The sequence below is a fragment of the Triticum aestivum genome, chromosome 2A (assembly GCF_018294505.1).
Source record: "Triticum aestivum cultivar Chinese Spring chromosome 2A, IWGSC CS RefSeq v2.1, whole genome shotgun sequence".
NCBI lineage: Eukaryota > Viridiplantae > Streptophyta > Magnoliopsida > Poales > Poaceae > Triticum > Triticum aestivum.
Window position 1 is genome coordinate 339,946,726 of NC_057797.1, and position 19,597 is coordinate 339,966,322.

Here is a 19,597-nt window from a genome sequence, read left to right on the forward strand (position 1 = left end):
TCAGGGGGAAAGTAAAGGCCCTTCCCCCTTTGGAAGGCTGTGGGCGAGGAGGGATTCGAACCCCCGACACCGTGGTTCGTAGCCACGTGCTCTAATCCTCTGAGCTACAGGCCCAGCTGTCTCCACTGGATCTCTTCCCGGGGGTACCCCTTCATTTCAGGTTAAGAAGATGGGAAAGCGCCTTTCTCTCTATAAGAACAGTGCATTCCGAGGTGTGAAGTGGGAGAGAGGGGATGTGATGATTGAGGTTTTGAATAAGACGACCTTTGCATTTTAGATTTGGATCTTTTTCTTATTTCAAAATAGTGAAAAAGTCAAATAAGAGGTGTTAAGATTTTTATCATTCTGGCATCGAGCTATTTTGCCGCAGGACCTCCCCTACACTATCGTCACCGCAGTAGAGTTTAACCACAAAATCCGGGATGGATTGGTGTGGTTCCTCTATGCCTAGGACACCAGAATATCGAACCATGAACGAGGAAAGGCATGAGATAAATATTGGCTAGTAATTGTGAAGCCCCAATTCTTGACTGAAAGGGACACCAAAGGCCTCTGCCCTCCCTCTCTATCTATCCAAGAGATGGAAGGGCAGAGCTTTTTTTTTGGTTTTTTCATCTTTTCATCAAAGAGTTGAACAATGAAGATAGATGGCAAGTGCCTGGTCGATTTGATCAGGCCGTGTAGGAACAAGGTTCAAATCATTCGTTCGTTAGGATGCCTCAGCTGCATACATCACTGCACTTCCACTTGACACCTATTTAAACGGCTCGTCTCGCCGCTACCTTATCTTATTTCCATACTTCTGTCGCTCCATCCACGTATGGGTGGAGAACCCGTCGCTGTCTCGGCTATGATACCGGAGGATCTAGGGAAGTCGGAGGAGAGAGCACTCATCTTGGGGTGGGCTTAGTACTTATATGATTTCAGCAGTTATCCTCTCCGCACTTGGCTACCCAGCGTTTACCGTAGGCACGATAACTGGTACACCAGAGGTGCGTCCTTCCTGGTCCTCTCGTACTAGGGAAAGGTCCTCTCAATGCTCTAACACCCACACCAAATATGGACCGAACTATCTCACGACGTTCTGAACCCAGCTCACGTACCGCATTAATGGGCGAACAGCCCAACCCTTGGAACCACCTACAGCTCCAGGTGGCGAAGAGCCGACATCGAGGTGCCAAACCTTCCCGTCGATGTGGACTCTTGGGGAAGATCAGCCTATTATCCCTAGAGTAACTTTATCCGTTGAGCGACGGCCCTTCCACTCGGCACCGTCGGATCACTAAGGCCGACTTTCGTCTCTGCTCGACGGGTGAGTCTTGCAGTCAAGCTCCCTTCTGCCTTTGCACTCAAGGACCAATGTCTGTCTGGCCCGAGGAAACCTTTGCACGCCTCTGTTACCTTTTGGGAGGCCTACGCCCCATAGAAACTGTCTACTCGAGACTGTCCCTTGGCCCGCGGGTCTGACACAAGGTTAGAATCCGAGCTCTTCCAGAGTGGTATGTCACTGATGGCTCGGGCCCCCCCGGAAGGGGGCCTTCTTCTCCTTCCACCTAAGCTGCGCAGGAAAGGCCCAAAGCCAATCCCAGGGTACAGTAAAGCTTCATAGGGTCTTTCTGTCCAGGTGCAGGTAGTCCGCATCTTCACAGACATGTCTATTTCACCGAGCCTCTCTCCGAGACAGTGCCCAGATCTTTATGCCTTTCGTGCGGGTCGGAACTTACCCAACAAGGAATTTCGCTACCTTAGGACCGTTATAGTTATGGCCGCCGTTCACCGGGGCTTCGGTCGCCGGCTTCCCTATCATCAGTTCACCAACTTCCTTGACCTTCCAGCACTGGGCAGGCTCAGCCCCCATACATGGTCTTACGACTTTGCGGAGACCTGTGTTTTTGGTAAACAGTCGCCCGGGCCTGGTCACTGCGGCCCCCTTTTGTGAGGGGGCATCCCTTCTCCTGAAGTTTCTTCTTTTTCGGAGGGATTGCAGGTCTTCTTAATCGTCTATTCGGCACAAGAAAAAGCCTTTTTCTTGTGCCGATTCTTCTTGTATCAAAATAAGAATCCTTTTTCTTCCTAATTCGTCAAAGATTACTATTTCTTCTTTATTCGGGTCTGTCTCTTGGACCTCTTTTTATTTTGCTTAGGTTTAGCCGAGGTAGTGGACAAATAGAGGGGAAGAAAATATGGCGGGGGAAAAATTTCTTGTGATTGTGAGCAAATTGCATGGCTTGTTTAATTAAGTTCAACTTCAAATTTACAGAAATTTAGCAAAAAAAAGTATACTCTTCCATTGAAGGTTTTTTTATTTTTAGGCTAGTTGAATAGTTTTGATTAAGATTTTATTAGTTTATTACTCGAAACTAAATCAAGGATTTTCAGGATACTTCCTTCGTGGAATAAGATATTGGATCCTCGAGTGATCTCTTTTTCTTGTTGCTTCATAAGAGTGAATCGAATAGATTCAATTCGCATTATAAGAGTAAAAATTCCGCGGGTCCTTTCCGCTCTAATCAGATAAAGGGGGGTAAGGACCCGCTAAGCTCCTACTTTTTCATGTTTACAATCTGGTCCCTCCGATTACTATAGAGATGAACCCAATCCAGAACATGAACCATAAGAGAAAACACCTACTAAACCAATCACAGCAATACCGGCTACAGTACCTATCAGCCAAAGAGGAATTCTTCTAGTAGTATCGGCCATTTCCCCTACTTTCCTCCATATTTTATCAATTGGTCATGCTAGAGACAAAAACAGTCATGGGTAGTTATAAGGATGGTATCCTTCCAAATGGGATAAGAGAATTCTTATTAGTCTCTTTCTTTCTCTCAATTAAAGAAGTAATTGGAAAATAAAACAGTAAGTACAAAATGAGTAATAAACCCCATTATAGACTGGTATGATTCAATTCAACATTTTGTTCATTCGGGTTTGATTGTGTCATAGTTCTATAGTTGCAATTTGTTTTATCGTTGGATGAACTGCATTGCTAATATTGATCCCAAGAAAAAAACAGTAGGTACAGCTAGTCCGTGAATAGCCAGCCATCGCACTGTAAAAATAGGATAGGTTCGATCTATGGTCATTGAGGGCCTCCTAAAAGGATCTACTAAATTCATCGAGTTGTTCTAAAGAATCAAAACGGTCGGTTATTAATGGAATTCCTTGTCGGCTTTCCGTGAAATACTCGTTTGGCCTAGGACTTCCAAACACGTCATAAGCTAAACATGTACTGAAAAATAACAAACCGCAATGAATAGGGAAGGTATAGTAATGCTATGAATAACCCAGTATCGAATACTGGTAATAATATCAGCAAAAGAACGTTCTCCCGTGCTTCCAGACATGCTGAACTCCCAAAATTTTTGTACATTCAATAAAGGAATTGATTCCGTAAAAGACGGGATCGACCAGTAAATAGAAAATTACTGATATTTCATCCTTGTGAGATTGTCAATTTTGTACCAAAGGCGTATTTTGAGTATACCGAATTAGTATAGCTATCCTTCCTATGGCACAGCAATCTGGTTTTGCCTGGTTCCGAAACATAATTACTTTTTTTTTGTCTATAGGTAAGCTATATGTTATTCAAGGCATCAATAGAAAACCCCATTTTTGTAGGTTCTACTTACTTTTCAGTAGCTTCAGCATAATAGAGTAATTCGGAATAGCAGCCAAAATCTTGGGAAAATCTAAGTTAATGATCAATAGGTTTGGATAAATAATTTAGGAAGGATATTCTCATACTGACACAATACAAGGACAAGTATATGTGAAATCTATCCTTTCATAATTCGTAATTCATCCTTGTATTGTTTGTTGGATTAGGTCTAACTTTCTTGACCAAACTGCGAGCACAGAACTTTACGAGATGAAATAGGGAAAGACAGAAGATAGAATAGAACTTAAAAGGATAATTGAAGTGACTCGTCTTCGAATCTACTTTGGTTGGAGTTCGAAAAAGGAATAAAAATAAAGTAAATTCAAGGAAGAGCTTTCTTTTTTTTAATAGCCCCTTGGCAGGTCATGGAATGCTTTTGTTCTCCTCTTATTCCATATGGAATACAATCAGTTAAAATAAGAAGGAATAGGGGAATATTCGATCGTTCACTCCAAAAAGAGGGTCCTATTGAAAAAGAAATTATCCAAAATAGAAAGAAGTTTTTTTTTCAAATTCAATTGTTTATTTATCTCTTATTCAAAAATTTCCCTGAAAATTGAATTTCATTTTTTCATTCAGTGGGGTTAGATGATCTAGTTCTTAATATTATTACTTTACTCAATTGACAAATTCCACAACAAATCTCTTGATTCGGAATTAGGGACTCATGTATCATCTCATGAATCCACTTTCTTTTACACTTCTGTATCTTACTCTATCTTGTTTTTTAGTATTATCTAAAATAACTGATGAATTATGAATTTCCATAACTTAGGTAAATGCTTTACCAACATATGTAGTGTAGTAAAAAAATAAATGGAATTTAACTCTTTCATGCTTACTTTAACTAGTTATTTTGGTTTTCTACTGGCTGCTTTAACTATAACCCAAGCTCTATTTATTGGCTTGAACAAGATACGCCTTATTTGAATTGACTGAATAATTATAATTCAGAAAAGAAAAATCTTTCTTTGGGATTCCTAGCATTCTACGACTCTTTTCCAGACTAATTAGGAATTCTTTTCTTGGTCATTGAGATTCGTGGATAATTTAGAGTACTATTTAGGGATAGATCGTACCTCTTTTTTATCCCCTCGAACAAATCGAAATGATTGAAGTTTTTCTATTTGGAATCGTCTTAGGCCTAATTCCTATTACTTTAGCGGGATTATTCGTGACTGCGTATTTGCAATACAGGCGTGGGGATCAGTTGGATCTTTGATTGAGTCATTTTTTTTGATTGACCTCCTCCAGACCAGAGAGGAGGTCAAACTGAAATTGGAGTTACAATTCAATTTTGTTAAGTTATTTTACTCTGCTTCGACATAAAATAGATGGAATCACGCTCTATAGGATTTGAACCTACGACATCGGGTTTTGGAGACCCGCGTTCTACCGAATTGAACTAAGAGCGCTTTCATTCATTCAAAAAGAAAATCTTTTTCTATTCCTAATGTATCTCACGTATGTATAGTCTCCACAAATTCAAGTTATACCCACTTTACTTTAATTGATCTCGTTGCTACTGCCTATAAAGAAGAAAGAAGTAATAGGTAGGGATGACAGGATTTGAACCTGTGACATTTTGTACCCAAAACAAACGCGCTACCAAGCTGCGCTACATCCCTTTTCCAAATTAAATTGTTGTACAATGCCATTGTACACAATTCCTGTCTTCTTTTCCACATCATAATTTTCTTCTTCTTTCTTTCTCTATCTATATATAGAACCCTCGTGCCATTTCTTCTTTTTGGTCTCATATAATTAAGGAATTATATACATATAAAATCCAATATAATTTCGCCTATAAAAGAAGGATTACTTTTCCTTGGTAATATATAGGAAGAAGGGGTCATCTTTTTCTTTTTTAGGGATAGGAAAATTTCGTCGATATGGTTCATTTTATATATAGCATAACAATCTTGGGCAAGAGTTTATGATCATATATGTATTCCAACAAGGAAGGAGGATTTTCAATGCGGGATATAAAAACATATCTCTCTGTAGCACCCGTGCTAAGTACTCTATGGTTTGGTGCTTTAGCGGGTTTATTGATAGAAATTAATCGTTTATTCCCAGATGCTTTGTCATTCCCTTTTTTTAATTCTAGTTATTGCTATGGGAGGGATAGATTTCTTCGTGATATGACAAAATTTGATCCTTTTCAATCTTTTTTTAGTATCGGAAGGAAAAAGAAAGAAAAGTTTCATTAAATCTTATAGAAAGAGGTATAATTTCTTCTTTTGCAGGGATTTCAGGAAAAAAGTCTCTTGTCATTTTTTATTCTATCAATGGACAGAATCCGAAGACAAGATTACTTATTCTTCGTCTACGAATATCCAAATTTTTACACCTAATACTCCATAGATAGTCCGAATTGGATAGCAGCAATAATCGATTTTAGCGCGAATTGTTTGGAGGGGAAGTCGACCCTTTTTAATAGATTCGGCGCGTGCAATTTCTTTTCCTTCGAGACGACCCACAATTTTTACTTTTACTCCCCTTATATCTGCTTTTTTAGTTAATTCAATGCCTTTTTTCATTGCCTTTCAGAATGAAACTCAATTTTTTAATTGGAAAGCTATATATTCTGCAAGAATGTTAGGCTGTCTATAAGGTTCTTTAACTTTTTCGATAGAAATATTAAATCTCTGGTTTACAGAGTTAATTTCCTTTTGTAGATCTTTCTCTAATTCTTCGATTGCTCCTTTTTTCTTTAATAAATTTGGGAATCCAATATGGATTATGACATGGATCGTATCGATTTCTTTTTGGATTTCTACATGTGTAATTACTTCGGAACTTGAACCTGAGTCCATTTTTCTATTATGTGTAATTACTTCGGAACTTGATTCTGATTCTATTTTTCTATTCGAGCCCTTTTTTCTATTCTTTTGTATATAGTTCTTGATACAATCCCTTATTTTTTTATCTTCCTGTAGACCTTCAGAATAATTTTTTGGTTGTGCGAACCAAAAGGAATGGTGTTTTTGGGTTGTACCAAGTCTAAAACCGAGTGGATTTATTTTTTGTCCCATATTTTTCTATTCTATATTTTTTTTACTGGGAATCGAAATCTTAGATGGATCTAAAGGTTATTTAGATTTCTTTACTATATTTAGTACAATTGTTATATGACACATGCTTTTTTTATGGGGAAACAACGTCCTCAAGCTCGCGTCTGAATTTCTTCATAATAGTACTCCTACTGACTTCGGCTTTAGTAATAAATAAATTCGCTTTGTCAAAATCCCTATAATGAGTAGCATTTGTGGCTGCCGAATAAACCAATTTTAAGATGGGATAAGATGCTCGATAGGGCATGAGGTTCAGTATCATAACAGTTTCCTTGTAGTAACGCCAGCGAATCTCGTCAAGAACTCTTTGTGCTTTGAAAACAGACATAGGGATACGTTTTTGTGCTTTGAAAACTCTCTCAAACTTAAGTAGACGATCGGTTGGAACTTTCCTTGCGAGTTTCCTTAGCCCACTTTTCTTCTTCTTTATCCTAGGGATATACTTTACTAGTTTGAAACTTGTCATGAATAAGGTTATTCCCCGCCTACCTTTACTTTATTTTGAATCTTTTTTCTTCTTAATCTTTCTATTCAGAATTCAGTTAACGACGAGATTTAGTATCCTTTCTTGCATTTTCATAACTCGTGAAATGCCGAGTAGGCACGAATTCCCCCAATTTGCGACCTACCATAGGATTTGTTATGTAAATAGGTATATGTTCCTTTCCATTATGAATCGTGATTGTATGGCCAACCATTGTGGGTAGAATGCTAGATGCCCGGGACCACGTTACTATTGTTTCTTTCTCCTCCTTCATATTGACCTTTTCTATCTTTGCCAATAAATGATGAGCTACAAAAGGATTCGTTTTTTTCGTGTCACAGCTGATTACTACTTTTTACCTTTTTAAAGAGTGGCATTCTATGTCCAATATTTCGATCGAAGTAAAGAATATCACTACTGTATAAACAAAAAGTTTGAGAGTAAGCATTACATAATCTCCAAGATTTTTTTAAGGAATAGATTACCAGTTTTTCCTTACCACACGGATCCACTAGGATGATTTTTTATACCTAAAAATGCAAAAAAGAATTCTTGAAAAAAGTTGCAAGAATTCTTTTATAATAAGCACTCTTATCAATAGCAAAAATAGGGTTAGGTGGTTAGGTATTGTGTAGGTACCTTTAGGTACCTGCTCAACCTAGGTGCAGGGGAGTAGAAAGGCTGATCCAAATTTATTGTTGTAGCTACCCATTCAATGTAGAAGAATTTAAATTTTAGAATCGAAGATTCATAATATAAAAATATAAAACTTCTCGGCTTTTACCCATTTTAATTTTTTTTGGAATGAACACATCATTCAATTTGGCATATAGAGTACTAAAGATTTCTTTGAAAACTTACAGCAACTTGCCAAACAAAGGCTAATAGAAAAAAGAATAGAGGTATAACAGGCATAATATCCACGATTGGATTGAAAATAGCATAAGCTTCGGGTAATTTGGCAAAGAAAAAATAGTAGGATAAAGAACAGAATTAAAACAGATACAGGTTAAACTAAGTATATTAGGCATAACAAGCATTTCATTCTTGTAGAGTAAATAATTGGATTTTTCTTGAGTTATTTTTTTAAGGGAAAGAAGGAAAAGGCAGATTCAAAATCTTTTTTCTTCAGACTTTCCCAAACACAAAATACCTCCTTGTATTCGCACTCTCAAATGAGAGTGGAATAAATTCGACTTTCATATAATATCTTAATAGAATTCCATGTAATGATCAATGCATTTTTTTGATTCTATATTATCCGCATGTGTAGAATACTAGCAAGAGAATATCCCTCCTTTTTATTTAATTGAAATGGTATTGACGAATAACAAATAAACATACTAGTGTTTATTAGTGTCGCATAAAACCCGAAATGGGGCGTGGCCAAGTGGTAAGGCAGCGGGTTTTGGTCCCGTTACTCGAAGGTTCGAATCCTTCCGTCCCAGATTGTTTCTGATGAAACAAACGGTGAAATCATATAGTATTCCATACGAGACAAAAGTTTATTAAAGAGAATAATGATATCTTATTCTTTCTCAGAAAACATAATAAAGTCTTAAGTCCAGTCAAATTGACTATCTTCATTTTCATGAAAAAATGTGATCTATCAAGCACATTCAGGATATGCCTCTTCTATAAAATCACTTAGTCATATTTTTTTCTTCCTTTTGGTATTCGAGTTGAAGAAGTACGAGAATTCTATAACTACCAAAAACTTTCAATCTTTTCATTGGAATAGTTTATTTAGTTATTATAGTTAATTGTTTTTGGTACTGAAAAAATATATTACTACTAGAATTCTAATTCTAGTAATTAAATTAATTAAACTTTTTTGGAGGTTGATAGTTTATTTATTGAGGAAGAGTCAATCCTTCTTTTCTCACTTCAAGATTGATCATCTCGAGCCATCCGTTGAGGGTGGAAATTTAAGAATAAATAAGTTTTAAGAAAACTTGTTTAGTCGTCTTTTTCAAACTATGTTTCATTCATATGATAGAATTTTAATATGGGTTTAAATAAATTGGATCTTGGCGGAGGCTTCCCGGATAAATACTTACTTTCTTTTATCCATATTGCTCCATAGATAGCAAGTTTTAATTAGTATAAAAAAACTAAACCAATGACTATTCATGATTCCATCCATATTGGATCAATTCTCTATACCACTTTGCAATGAAAAGAGGAATGTTTGTTATGGTAAAACTTCGTTTAAAACGATGTGGTAGAAAGCAACGTGCGACTTGAAGGACATGATCGATTGTGGATTTTTCTATCCATCATTTTCCATAGTAATGAAAATGCTCTTGGCTCGACATAGCCTGTTCTATTCGTTCAGAACCAAATTTGCGCTGGGTTTAAGTAACATAGTACACGATGGAGCTCGAGAGGACAGAATTTTTTTATCAAGGGAAAGAATCTAGGGTTAGTGAAAACTAATAGAATAGGCCAACTTTGTCAGTCTATCCTTAATATAGAAATAAATCGAAAGGTTAAAATAAGAAGAAAGTCCAATAAAACTATATCAGAATCAATCCCTCTTATTAGATTTCTATAGAAGAGATAAATGCTTTATCGAAGGAAATAAGAAAAAAAGGGTATGTTGCTACTCTTTTGAAAGAAAAAAAATAGGAATTCCCGAAGTAATGTCTAAACCCAAGGATTTCACAAATCAAAGATAAAGGATTCCAGAACAAGTAAACATAGTTTTCAATTGTCTCAACAACAGAGTTGGATCAGAATAAGGAATAAAAGTCAATTCGTTCGAAATGAGACAAAGAAAAGAGTTTAAAGACGACTTGAAAATTTTGGAAGGATTTTGCCTTCGAAGTTTGTCAGGTAAAATTAGCCCACTTGAGTCATGAGTATAAATGAAATTTGTTTTTTCTGTAAGGAAATTAATGCACGTCATAGTCTAATTTCTATTATTATCAATAGAAATTCCAATCATTTTCTCGAGCCGTATGAGGAGAAAACCTCCTATACGTTTCTAGGGGGGCGTTGTTTATCTACATCTATCCCAATAAGCTGTCTATCGAATCGTTGCAATTGATGTTCGATCTCGAAGAGAAGGAAGAGATCTTCAAAAAGTAGGTTTTTATGATCCGATAAAGAATCAAACTTGTTTAAATGTTCCAGCTATTCTCTATTTCCTTGAAAAGGGTGCTCAACCAACAAGAACTGTTTATGATATTTTAAGGAAGGCAGAATTCTTTAAAGAAAAATAAAGAACTTTGAGTTCATTGAAGAACTAAATGAATCAAAAAGTAGGATAGGAGAAGATTATTAGTATTCCTAGTTGTCTAATTATTTAGACACAATTTACCTCTTTTTTAATCCTATTTGGATTTATATTATATCGTGCCAATCCAACATAAGCCCCTATTTTATTTACTTTTTCTATCTAATTTGTTTTCTTACCACTGTATTTCCATTGACAAAGGTCTATTGAACAAATAGAATTTGTAGATAGATGGGTCTCTTTATCCTCACTCCATATTCAATTTTTCCGCCTACACTTCGCTCAAATGATAAGGGTGTTCCTCTTGCATGTATTCTCATACAATATAATATATATTTTTTATAATATATATTTTTTGTTAATAAACATCGCTAAAAATAAGGAGAATTTGGCCATCGTGATTAGGGTCGCTCTTTTTTTAACTTTACTTTAGTGAATTTTCACCGGACTTGTTCGTTTTGGCATTTGAGTGTTTTTCATGGTCGATAAAAAAAATCTTTTGATGTCTTGCTAGTTCAATGTTTTGACAGAAGCGCGCGGTGTAATTCCATTGATTTTTGGATTTCGATCGTATCTAAGATCCTTTTTTTATCTGGGTTGCTAACTCAATGGTAGAGTACTCGGCTTTTAAGTGAGACTATGATCTTTTACACATTTGGATGAAACACAAATTCGTCCAGACTCTTGGTAGAGTCTAGAAGACCATGACTGATCCTCAAAGGTAATGAATGGAAAAAATAGCACGTCGTAATAAAATCAATCTTTTTTGAATGGAATCCAAAATTATGATTTTCTGGGTCTAATGAATAAATGGATAGAGCCTGGCTCCAATTCTGGTAAAATAAAAAGCAACGAGCTGAACTTCCTAATTGGAATGATTCCCCGCTCTAATTAGACGTTAAAAATAGATTAGTGCCGGATGCGGGGAAAGGTTGGGTTTTCCTATGAGTGGACCCTTTATTTTTTTCTTTTTTTAGAAATCCTAATTATTCTTGATTATGGATTGAATAAGGGATGTTATGGATTGAATGTGTAAAAGAAGCAGTATATTGATAAAGAGGCTGTATTCCAAAGTCAAAAGAGCGATTGGCCTGCAAAAATAAAAAACTTGTTCTGTTCTTTTTTTTATTAGAACAAACATAAACTAATTGGGTAGAAAAGGAGCAGAAAAAGATCTGTGGATTAGACTCCCTTTCTTTCCAGGGTTTGTATTAAAAATGCAACACCCTGTTCTGACCATATTGCACTATGTATCATCATTCGATAAACCGAGAAATGCTTCTTCTCTCTGATTCAAGTAGAAATACAAATGGAAAAATTCGAAGGGTATTCAGAAAAACATAAATCTCATCAACAATACTTTGTCTACCCACTTCTCTTTCAGGAATATATTTATGCATTTGCCCACCATTATGGATTAAATGGTTCTGAACCTATGGAAATAGTTGTTAGTTGTAATAACAAGAAATTTAGTTCACTACTTGTGAAACGTTTAATTATTTGAATGTATCAGCAGAATTTTTTAGATAACTTGGTTAATCATCCTAACCAAGATCGATTATTGGATTACAAAAATTATTTTTATTCTGAGTTTTATTCTCAGAATCTATCTGAAGGGTTTGCGATCGTTGTGGAAATCCCATTCTCGCTACGGGAATTTTTTTGTCCGAAAGAAAAAGAAATACCAAAGTTTCAGAATTTACGCTCTATTCATTCAATATTTCCCTTTTTAGAAGACAAATTTTTGCATTTGGATTATCTATCACATATAGAAATACCCTATCCTATCCATTTGGAAATCCTGGTTCAACTCCTTAAATACCGTATCCAAGATGTTCCATCTTTGCATTTATTGCGATTCTTTCTCAACTATTCTTCGAATTGGAATAGTTTTATTACTTCAATGAAATCCATTTTTTTCAAAAAGAAAATAAAAGACTATTTCAATTCCTATATAACTCTTATGTATCAGAATATGAATTTTTTGTTGTTGTTTCTTCGTAAACAATCTTCTTGCTTACCATTAGCATCTTCTGGAACTTTTCTGGAATGAATCCACTTTTATAGGAAGATGGAACATTTTGGGATAATGTACCCTGGTTTTTCTCGGAAAACCCTATGGTTCTTTATGGATCCTCTTATGCATTATGTTCGATATCAAGGAAAGGCAATTCTTGCATCAAAAGGCACTTTTTTTGAAGAAGAAATGGAAATGCTACCTTATCAATTTCTGGCAATATTATTTCTGTTTTTGGACTCAGCCGCGAAGAATCCATATAAACCAATTAGCAAACTCTTGCTTCGATTTTATGGCGTACCTTTCAAGTGTACAAAAAAGTTCTTTGTTAGTAAGGAATCAAATGCCGGAGAATTCATTTCTAATAGATACTCGAATGAAAAAATTCGATACCATAGTCCCCGCTACTCTCTTCATAGGATACTTATCAAAAGCTCAATTTTGTACTGGATCAGGGCATCCTATTAGTAAACCCATTTGGACAGATTTATCAGATTGGGATATTCTTGATCGATTTGGTCGGATATGTAGAAATCTTTTTCATTATCATAGTGGATCTTCAAAAAAAACGGACTTTGTACCGACTAAAGTATATACTTCGACTTTCATGTGCTAGAACTTTAGCTCGTAAACATAAAAGCACAGTACGAACTTTTATGCAACGATTGGGTTCGGCATTTTTAGAAGATTTTTTTATGGAAGAAGAGCAAGTTTTTTCTTTGATGTTCACCAAAACAACTCTTTTTTCTTTCTGTGGATCACACACTGAGCGTATTTGGTATTTGGATATTATACGTATCAATGACCTGGTCAACCCTCTTAATTAATCATTAGACGAAATTAAGAAACAGGAAAGGGTTGATAAATGATCAAGAAAAAACTTTTCTATTTTTCATTCTGAAACGTTCTTTTTATTATAATAAAGAGTAGGTGAATCAACTTACTAATTAAAAAAATTAGTAGAACTTCCTCTTTGGAATAGAAATTGGCTATTTCTACATAGGGAAAGTCGTGTGCAATGAAAAATGCAAGCACGATTTGGGGAGGGATTTTTCTCTATTGTAACTAGGAAGAATTATCTACTCCATCCGACTAGTTCCGGGTTCGAGTCCCGGACAACCCATATAGAAAAGACCCATCAAAGTTTTTCACTTTGACTCACTTCATTTACAAATACAAAATTATTGGTTTGGTTAATTTAGTTATATGGATAGCTAATCTTTGGGCTGACTTGGTTGACATTGGTATATAGTCTATGTTATACTGTTAAATAACAAGCCTTCTATTATCTATATTCTAGTTAATACGTGTGCTTGGGAGTCCTTGCAATTTGAATAAACCAAGATCTTACCATGACTGCAATTTTAGAGAGACGCGAAAGTACAAGCCTGTGGGGTCGCTTCTGCAACTGGATAACTAGCACTGAAAATCGTCTTTACATCGGATGGTTCGGTGTTTTGATGATCCCTACCTTATTGACCGCAACTTCTGTATTTATTATCGCCTTCATCGCTGCCCCTCCAGTAGATATTGATGGTATTCGTGAGCCTGTTTCTGGTTCTTTACTTTATGGAAACAATATTATCTCTGGTGCTATTATCCCTACTTCTGCGGCGATCGGATTGCACTTTTACCCAATTTGGGAAGCTGCATCTGTTGATGAGTGGTTATATAATGGTGGTCCTTATGAGCTAATTGTTCTACACTTCTTACTTGGTGTAGCTTGTTATATGGGTCGTGAGTGGGAACTTAGTTTCCGTCTGGGTATGCGTCCTTGGATTGCTGTTGCATATTCAGCTCCTGTTGCAGCTGCTACTGCTGTTTTCTTGATTTACCCTATTGGTCAAGGAAGCTTTTCTGATGGTATGCCTTTAGGAATCTCTGGTACTTTCAACTTTATGATTGTATTCCAGGTAGAGCACAACATCCTTATGCATCCATTCCACATGTTAGGTGTAGCTGGTGTATTCGGCGGTTCCCTATTCAGTGCTATGCATGGTTCCTTGGTAACCTCTAGTTTGATCAGGGAAACTACTGAAAATGAATCTGCTAATGAGGGTTACAAATTTGGTCAAGAGGAAGAAACTTATAATATTGTGGCTGCTCATGGTTATTTTGGCTGACTAATCTTCCAATATGCTAGTTTCAACAACTCTCGTTCTTTACATTTCTTCTTGGCTGCTTGGCCTGTAGTAGGAATCTGGTTCACTGCTTTAGGTATTAGTACTATGGCTTTCGACCTAAATGGTTTCAATTTCAACCAATCTGTAGTTGATAGTCAAGGTCGCGTTATTAATACTTGGGCTGATATCATCAACCGTGCTAACCTTGGTATGGAAGTAATGCATGAACGTAATGCTCACAACTTCCCTCTAGACTTAGCTGCTGTTGAAGTTCCATCTATTAATGGATAAGGTTTTTCTGCTAACATATAAGAATTTTTGAAGAAAGAAACGACAGAAATACCCAATATCAACAAGATATTGGGTATTTCTGTCTTTATTTTGAATCTTTTTTTCTTCTTAATCTTTCTATTCAGAATTCAGTTAACGACGAGATTTAGTATCCTTTCTTGCATTTTCATAACTCGTGAAATGCCAAGTAGGCACGAATTCCCCCAATTTGCGACCTACCATAGGATTTGTTATGTAAATAGGTATATGTTCCTTTCCATTATGAATCGCGATTGTATGGCCAACCATTGTGGGTAGAATGCTAGATGCCCGGGACCACGTTACTATTGTTTCTTTCTCCTCCTTCATATTGACCTTTTCTATCTTTGCCAATAAATGATGAGCTACAAAAGGATTCATTTTTTTTCGTGTCACAGCCGATTACTCCTTTTTTCCTTTTTAAAGAGTGGCATTCTATGTCCAATATCTCGATCGAAGTACCGAGGTCAGAATAAATAGAATAATGATCAATGGAAAAAAGAAAAAAATCCTTTAGCTGGATAAGGGGCGGATGTAGCCAAGTGGATTGTGAATCCACCATGCGCGGATTCAATTCCCGTCGTTCGCCCATCGCATTATTGCAAATTCCAAAAATGCAATTTTCCATATTCCTAGTTACGTATTTACTTACGGCAACGAAGAATAAAACTATCGCTATATTTTTTCCTTTTCCTAGTTCTTCTTCCAAGCGCAGGATAACCCCAATGGGTTGTGGGTTTTTTTCTACCAATGGGAGCTTTCCCTTCACCGCCCCCATGGGGGTGGTCCACAGGGTTCATAACTACCCCTCTTACTACGGGGCGTTTACCTAGCCAACACTTAGATCCGGCTCTGCCCAAACTTTTTTGGTTCACCCCAACATTACCCACTTGTCCGACTGTTGCTAAGCAGTTTTGGGATACTAAACGGACCTCCCCAGATGGTAATCTTAAAGTGGCCGATTTACCCTCTTTTGCAATGAGTTTCGCTACAGCACCTGCTGCTCTAGCTAATTGCCCACCCCTTCCACGTGTGATTTCTATGTTATGCATGGCCGTGCCTAAGGGCATATCGGTTGAAGTAGATTCTTCTTTTCTCTCAAAAAACCCCTTCCCAAACTGTACAAGCTTCTTCCAAAGCATACGACTTTCTAGATGTATATGCCGATCTCTAGACAAATGGATCTTATATGAATCATATGATGAAGTACCACATGAGTGGATATATAGGAAAGGAATCCAAATCTGCCGAATCACTCATGTTATGATCTTCTACATCCTAGGTCTCTTTGTTCCATCATCTGGCTTATGTTCTTCATGTAGCATTCAGATTGAATGACTCTATGAAATTACGTCGATACTTCCACATATTATGGGTAACGTAGGAGCCATCCCAATTTTCCGCCGGGGGTCTTAATTACCACTGCTTAGCTTTCAATTTGCCTCTGACCATCAAATTAAATGTGAATAACCCGTCCTCCTCTCTTTTAAACAAGGGGCGCTTCCGGTTCTGTGCGTGCTTCAAACAATTCTGTCTTCTCCATTATACCATATCTCTAGAGCCAATAATTTTCTATGAGGAACTACTGAACTCAATCACTTGCTGCCGTTACTCAACAGTTTTCTGTTGAGGTCTATCCCATAGAGGTAGTCAAATTGGATCAGTGATCGATTTCTAGGTTTCATCGTAAACCTAATTGGTTACTTCCAATTACGTAAATCAATAGTTCAAACCACACTCAAAGGTAGGGCATTTCCCATTGATATAGGAACTTTTGTACCAGAAACAATAGTATCTCCAATTATAGCCCCTCTGGGATGTAAAATATATCTCTTCTCACCATCCCCATAGTGTATGAGACAAATGTATGCATTTCGATTAGGGTCGTATTCTATGGTGACTATTCTACCAGATATGTCTTTTTGATTCCGTCGAAAATCTATTTTACGGTATAGGCGCTTATGACCTCCCCCTCTATGCCTTGCGGTAATGATTACTATGGAATTACGACCTTTACCACAATGGTGCCGTCCATGGATCAAATTATTTCGTGGATTGGATTTCACTTGCCTGTCTACGGTCCCCTTGCGTGTGCTCGGGATAGGTGTTTTGTATAAATGTTTCGCCGTATTATTAAGTATTCTCCTTTAGTTTTTTTCTCTATCTAGAAGTGGAATAGAATAACCCGGTTGAAGGGTAATGATCATACGTCTGTAATGCATTGTATGGCCCAGAATAGGTCCTATTCTTCTACCTTTTCCAGGTAGTCGATTGCTATTCACAGCTACCACCTTAACACCAAAGAAGAGTTCGACCCAATGCTTTATTTCTGTCTTCGTGAATCCCGATTCAACAATAAAAGTATATTGATTCTTTCCCAATAAATGAAGAATTTTTTTCTGTAAATACTGCGTATTTAATTCCATCCATAAATCGACTTTCCCTCCTATGCTCTGAGTTCCAGTATCGATAAGAATTCGAGTTCTTATTGTTCTTATGTTATGGTATGAATATACCATACTAATTCGTTATGTATGGATGATGGATGAGATTCCATGGATAGAGAGCCAGTTCCAATAGACTTATGGAATGTTCCCGTTCGTGTGCATCCAGCAGGAATTGAACCCGCAAATTTACCAATTATGAGTTGGGCGCTTTAACCATTCAGCCATGGATGCTTAACAGGGATCATCGTACATCGTAAATAACCAATTTTCATATAGAAAGACATATCATAGAAAAATGAAATAAAAAATATTCCGAGATGGCAAATTTTCGGAGATGACTATGAAAACACCTCTCTGGATCCTCGAATTGAAAGAGAGATTGAGAGGGATCAAGAATCCTAATTCTCGCTATTTGGAATGGATCCAATTCTATTGAGTCTGACTCATAGTGATCATTTCTCTTTAGCAAAGAATGACCTTGGTTATAGAAGGATTGAACAACCGGGATCCATTTACTTATGATACCTAGTTGGCATTGATAACAACGATCTAATGAATTATGAGTTTAATAGATCCTCTTTAGCAGAAAGACGTATATTCCTTGCTCATTATTAGACAATCACTTATTCCCAAACCTCGTGTGGGACTAATCATTTTCATTTACCATCTCATGGAAAACCCTTTTCGTTCCGCTTAGCCCTATCGGGTATTTTAGTGATAGGTTCTGTAGGAACTGGACGATCCTATTTGGTCAAATACCTAACGAAAAATTACAATTTTCCTTTCATTAAGGTACGAGGGCTTCTTATTCCACAAGAACGAAAGCACCTTTTCATTCTTTCATATACTAGGGGTTTTTACTTGGAAAAGACAATGTTCCATACTAAAGGATTCGGGTCCATAACCACGAGTTCCAGTGCACTAGATCTTGTAGCACTTAGCAACGAAGCCCTATCCATTAGTATTCCACATAAGAAATCCATTCTAGAAAAAAATACAATTAGATTAGCTCTTCATAGACAAACTTGGGGTTTGCGAGCCAAGGTAAGATCGGCTCGGGATCATGTGACCCTTTTCTATCAGATAGGAGGGGCTCTTGTACAAAATAGACTTACTAAGTAATAACCCCATAGAATCTATCTATATAAAGATAAAGAGGCAATCGTGTAAGGAAGCGGGTTTTTCTTTGGCCAAAAGGTACTTCGAACTTGGAACGAGCATGAAGAGATTAATGAGACTTCTTTCTCTTTTGAGTTTTTCTGGCGGACCTGCCGCGCAAGATCTTTGGTCTTCCCCTGGAACCGATGAAAAAAGTGGATCGCTTCTTATGTACTCGCTCAGAATGATTCTTCTCTATCTATAGTTCATGGCCTATTAGAAGTAGAAGGTGCGCTGGTGCAATCCTTACCGACGGAAAAAGATTGCAGTCGGGTTGATAATAGTCGAGTGACATTACTTCGTCGGTCCGAACTAAGGAATCTGTTAGAAATGTTTTGAAATGGATATTGTTCTCTCTTTGATCAGGGATTGCTATATGAAAAGAAGTGGAGTTTGAAAAAGGGAACGGAATGCTCAAACCGAAACTGCTAGAGGAACGAATTTTCAATAGCATAACTTAGGCTCCTAGAATATGGCGCCCTTGGGACAATCTATTTGATTGCAGGGTTTTGTTCCGAAGCAAAGATATCCACGGAGGCCAGTTCGTTCGTCCTATTCTGATATTCAGGACCAAGAGGTACTGGATTCTCTTTCGGATAGGCCCTGAAAGGAGAAGAAAGGCTGAAATACCAACGGACCTCTGTCTATTCTCTAATTCACCCGATCCGATAGTACCCGTTTTTGGAACGTCCAATGCCAAAGTCACTGAATGGGTAAGTCACCAATCCAATCCCTTTGACAAATCGGATGTCATATTAGATATCATCCGATTCTCCTTCTATTGATTCTTTTCCGATCGAGATGTACGGATCCATGTGTCTACATACATAGATTCTGTTCATGGATTAACGAAAATGTGCAAGAGCTCTATTTGCCTCTGCCATTCTATGAGTCGCTTCCTTTTTGTGTATGGCACCCCCACTCCCTTTGGCAGCATCTACTAATTCAGAACTTAATTTGGAAGCCATATTTCGACCCGGACGCTTTTGGGATGCTTCTAATAACCAACGAATGGCAAGTGCTCTTCCTTGTTTAGATCCTATTTCAATCGGAACTTTCCAGGTCGATCCTTTTTTATTA

The 19,597-nt window shown here is 37.1% G+C and overlaps 2 protein-coding genes, 4 non-coding genes and 1 pseudogene across 7 annotated transcripts; 3 read left to right on the forward strand and 4 right to left on the reverse strand.

The window, feature by feature from the left end:
* Positions 1-40: 40 nt before the first annotated feature.
* Positions 41-114, reverse strand: TRNAR-ACG (transfer RNA arginine (anticodon ACG)). The gene has a single exon. It is a non-coding gene; the product is annotated as a tRNA-Arg (tRNA).
* A 4,888-nt stretch (positions 115-5,002) lies between these two features.
* Positions 5,003-5,076, reverse strand: TRNAW-CCA (transfer RNA tryptophan (anticodon CCA)). Its single transcript has one exon. It is a non-coding gene; the product is annotated as a tRNA-Trp (tRNA).
* A 139-nt stretch (positions 5,077-5,215) lies between these two features.
* Positions 5,216-5,289, reverse strand: TRNAP-UGG (transfer RNA proline (anticodon UGG)). The gene has a single exon. It is a non-coding gene; the product is annotated as a tRNA-Pro (tRNA).
* A 3,309-nt stretch (positions 5,290-8,598) lies between these two features.
* Positions 8,599-8,670, forward strand: TRNAQ-UUG (transfer RNA glutamine (anticodon UUG)). The gene has a single exon. It is a non-coding gene; the product is annotated as a tRNA-Gln (tRNA).
* Positions 8,671-12,385: 3,715 nt separating this feature from the next.
* LOC123188633 (maturase K-like) lies at positions 12,386-14,918 on the forward strand (annotated as a pseudogene). The gene has a single exon (XR_006494977.1). The product of XR_006494977.1 is annotated as a maturase K-like (transcript).
* Positions 13,676-14,918, forward strand: LOC123188632 (photosystem II protein D1-like). The gene has a single exon (XM_044600822.1). It carries the CDS (start codon positions 13,833-13,835, stop codon positions 14,601-14,603), a length of 771 nt encoding a protein of 256 aa, XP_044456757.1. The 5' UTR covers positions 13,676-13,832; the 3' UTR covers positions 14,604-14,918.
* A 623-nt stretch (positions 14,919-15,541) lies between these two features.
* LOC123191666 (50S ribosomal protein L2, chloroplastic-like) lies at positions 15,542-17,584 on the reverse strand. The gene is made up of 3 exons (XM_044604319.1): positions 17,550-17,584; positions 16,651-17,057; positions 15,542-15,987 (listed from the first exon to the last, which is right to left on the reverse strand). Exons 1-3 carry the CDS (start codon positions 17,582-17,584, stop codon positions 15,557-15,559), a joined length of 873 nt encoding a protein of 290 aa, XP_044460254.1. The 3' UTR covers positions 15,542-15,556.
* Positions 17,585-19,597: the final 2,013 nt, after the last annotated feature.

Excerpts from the sequence above, each read along its gene's own strand:
- LOC123188632 (XM_044600822.1), top strand. The coding sequence starts at position 13,833 with ATGACTGCAATTTTAGAGAGACGCGAAAGTACAAGCCTGTGGGGTCGC.
- LOC123191666 (XM_044604319.1), bottom strand. The coding sequence starts at position 17,584 with ATGGCTGAATGGTTAAAGCGCCCAACTCATAATTG. Across the intron at positions 17,058-17,549 it reads AAGCGCCCAACTCATAATTG|GAGAATACTTAATAATACGG; the intron begins GTAAATTTGCGG and ends AAAAAACTAAAG. Across the intron at positions 15,988-16,650 it reads GGGAAATGCCCTACCTTTGA|CCGATATGCCCTTAGGCACG; the intron begins GTGTGGTTTGAA and ends AATCTACTTCAA.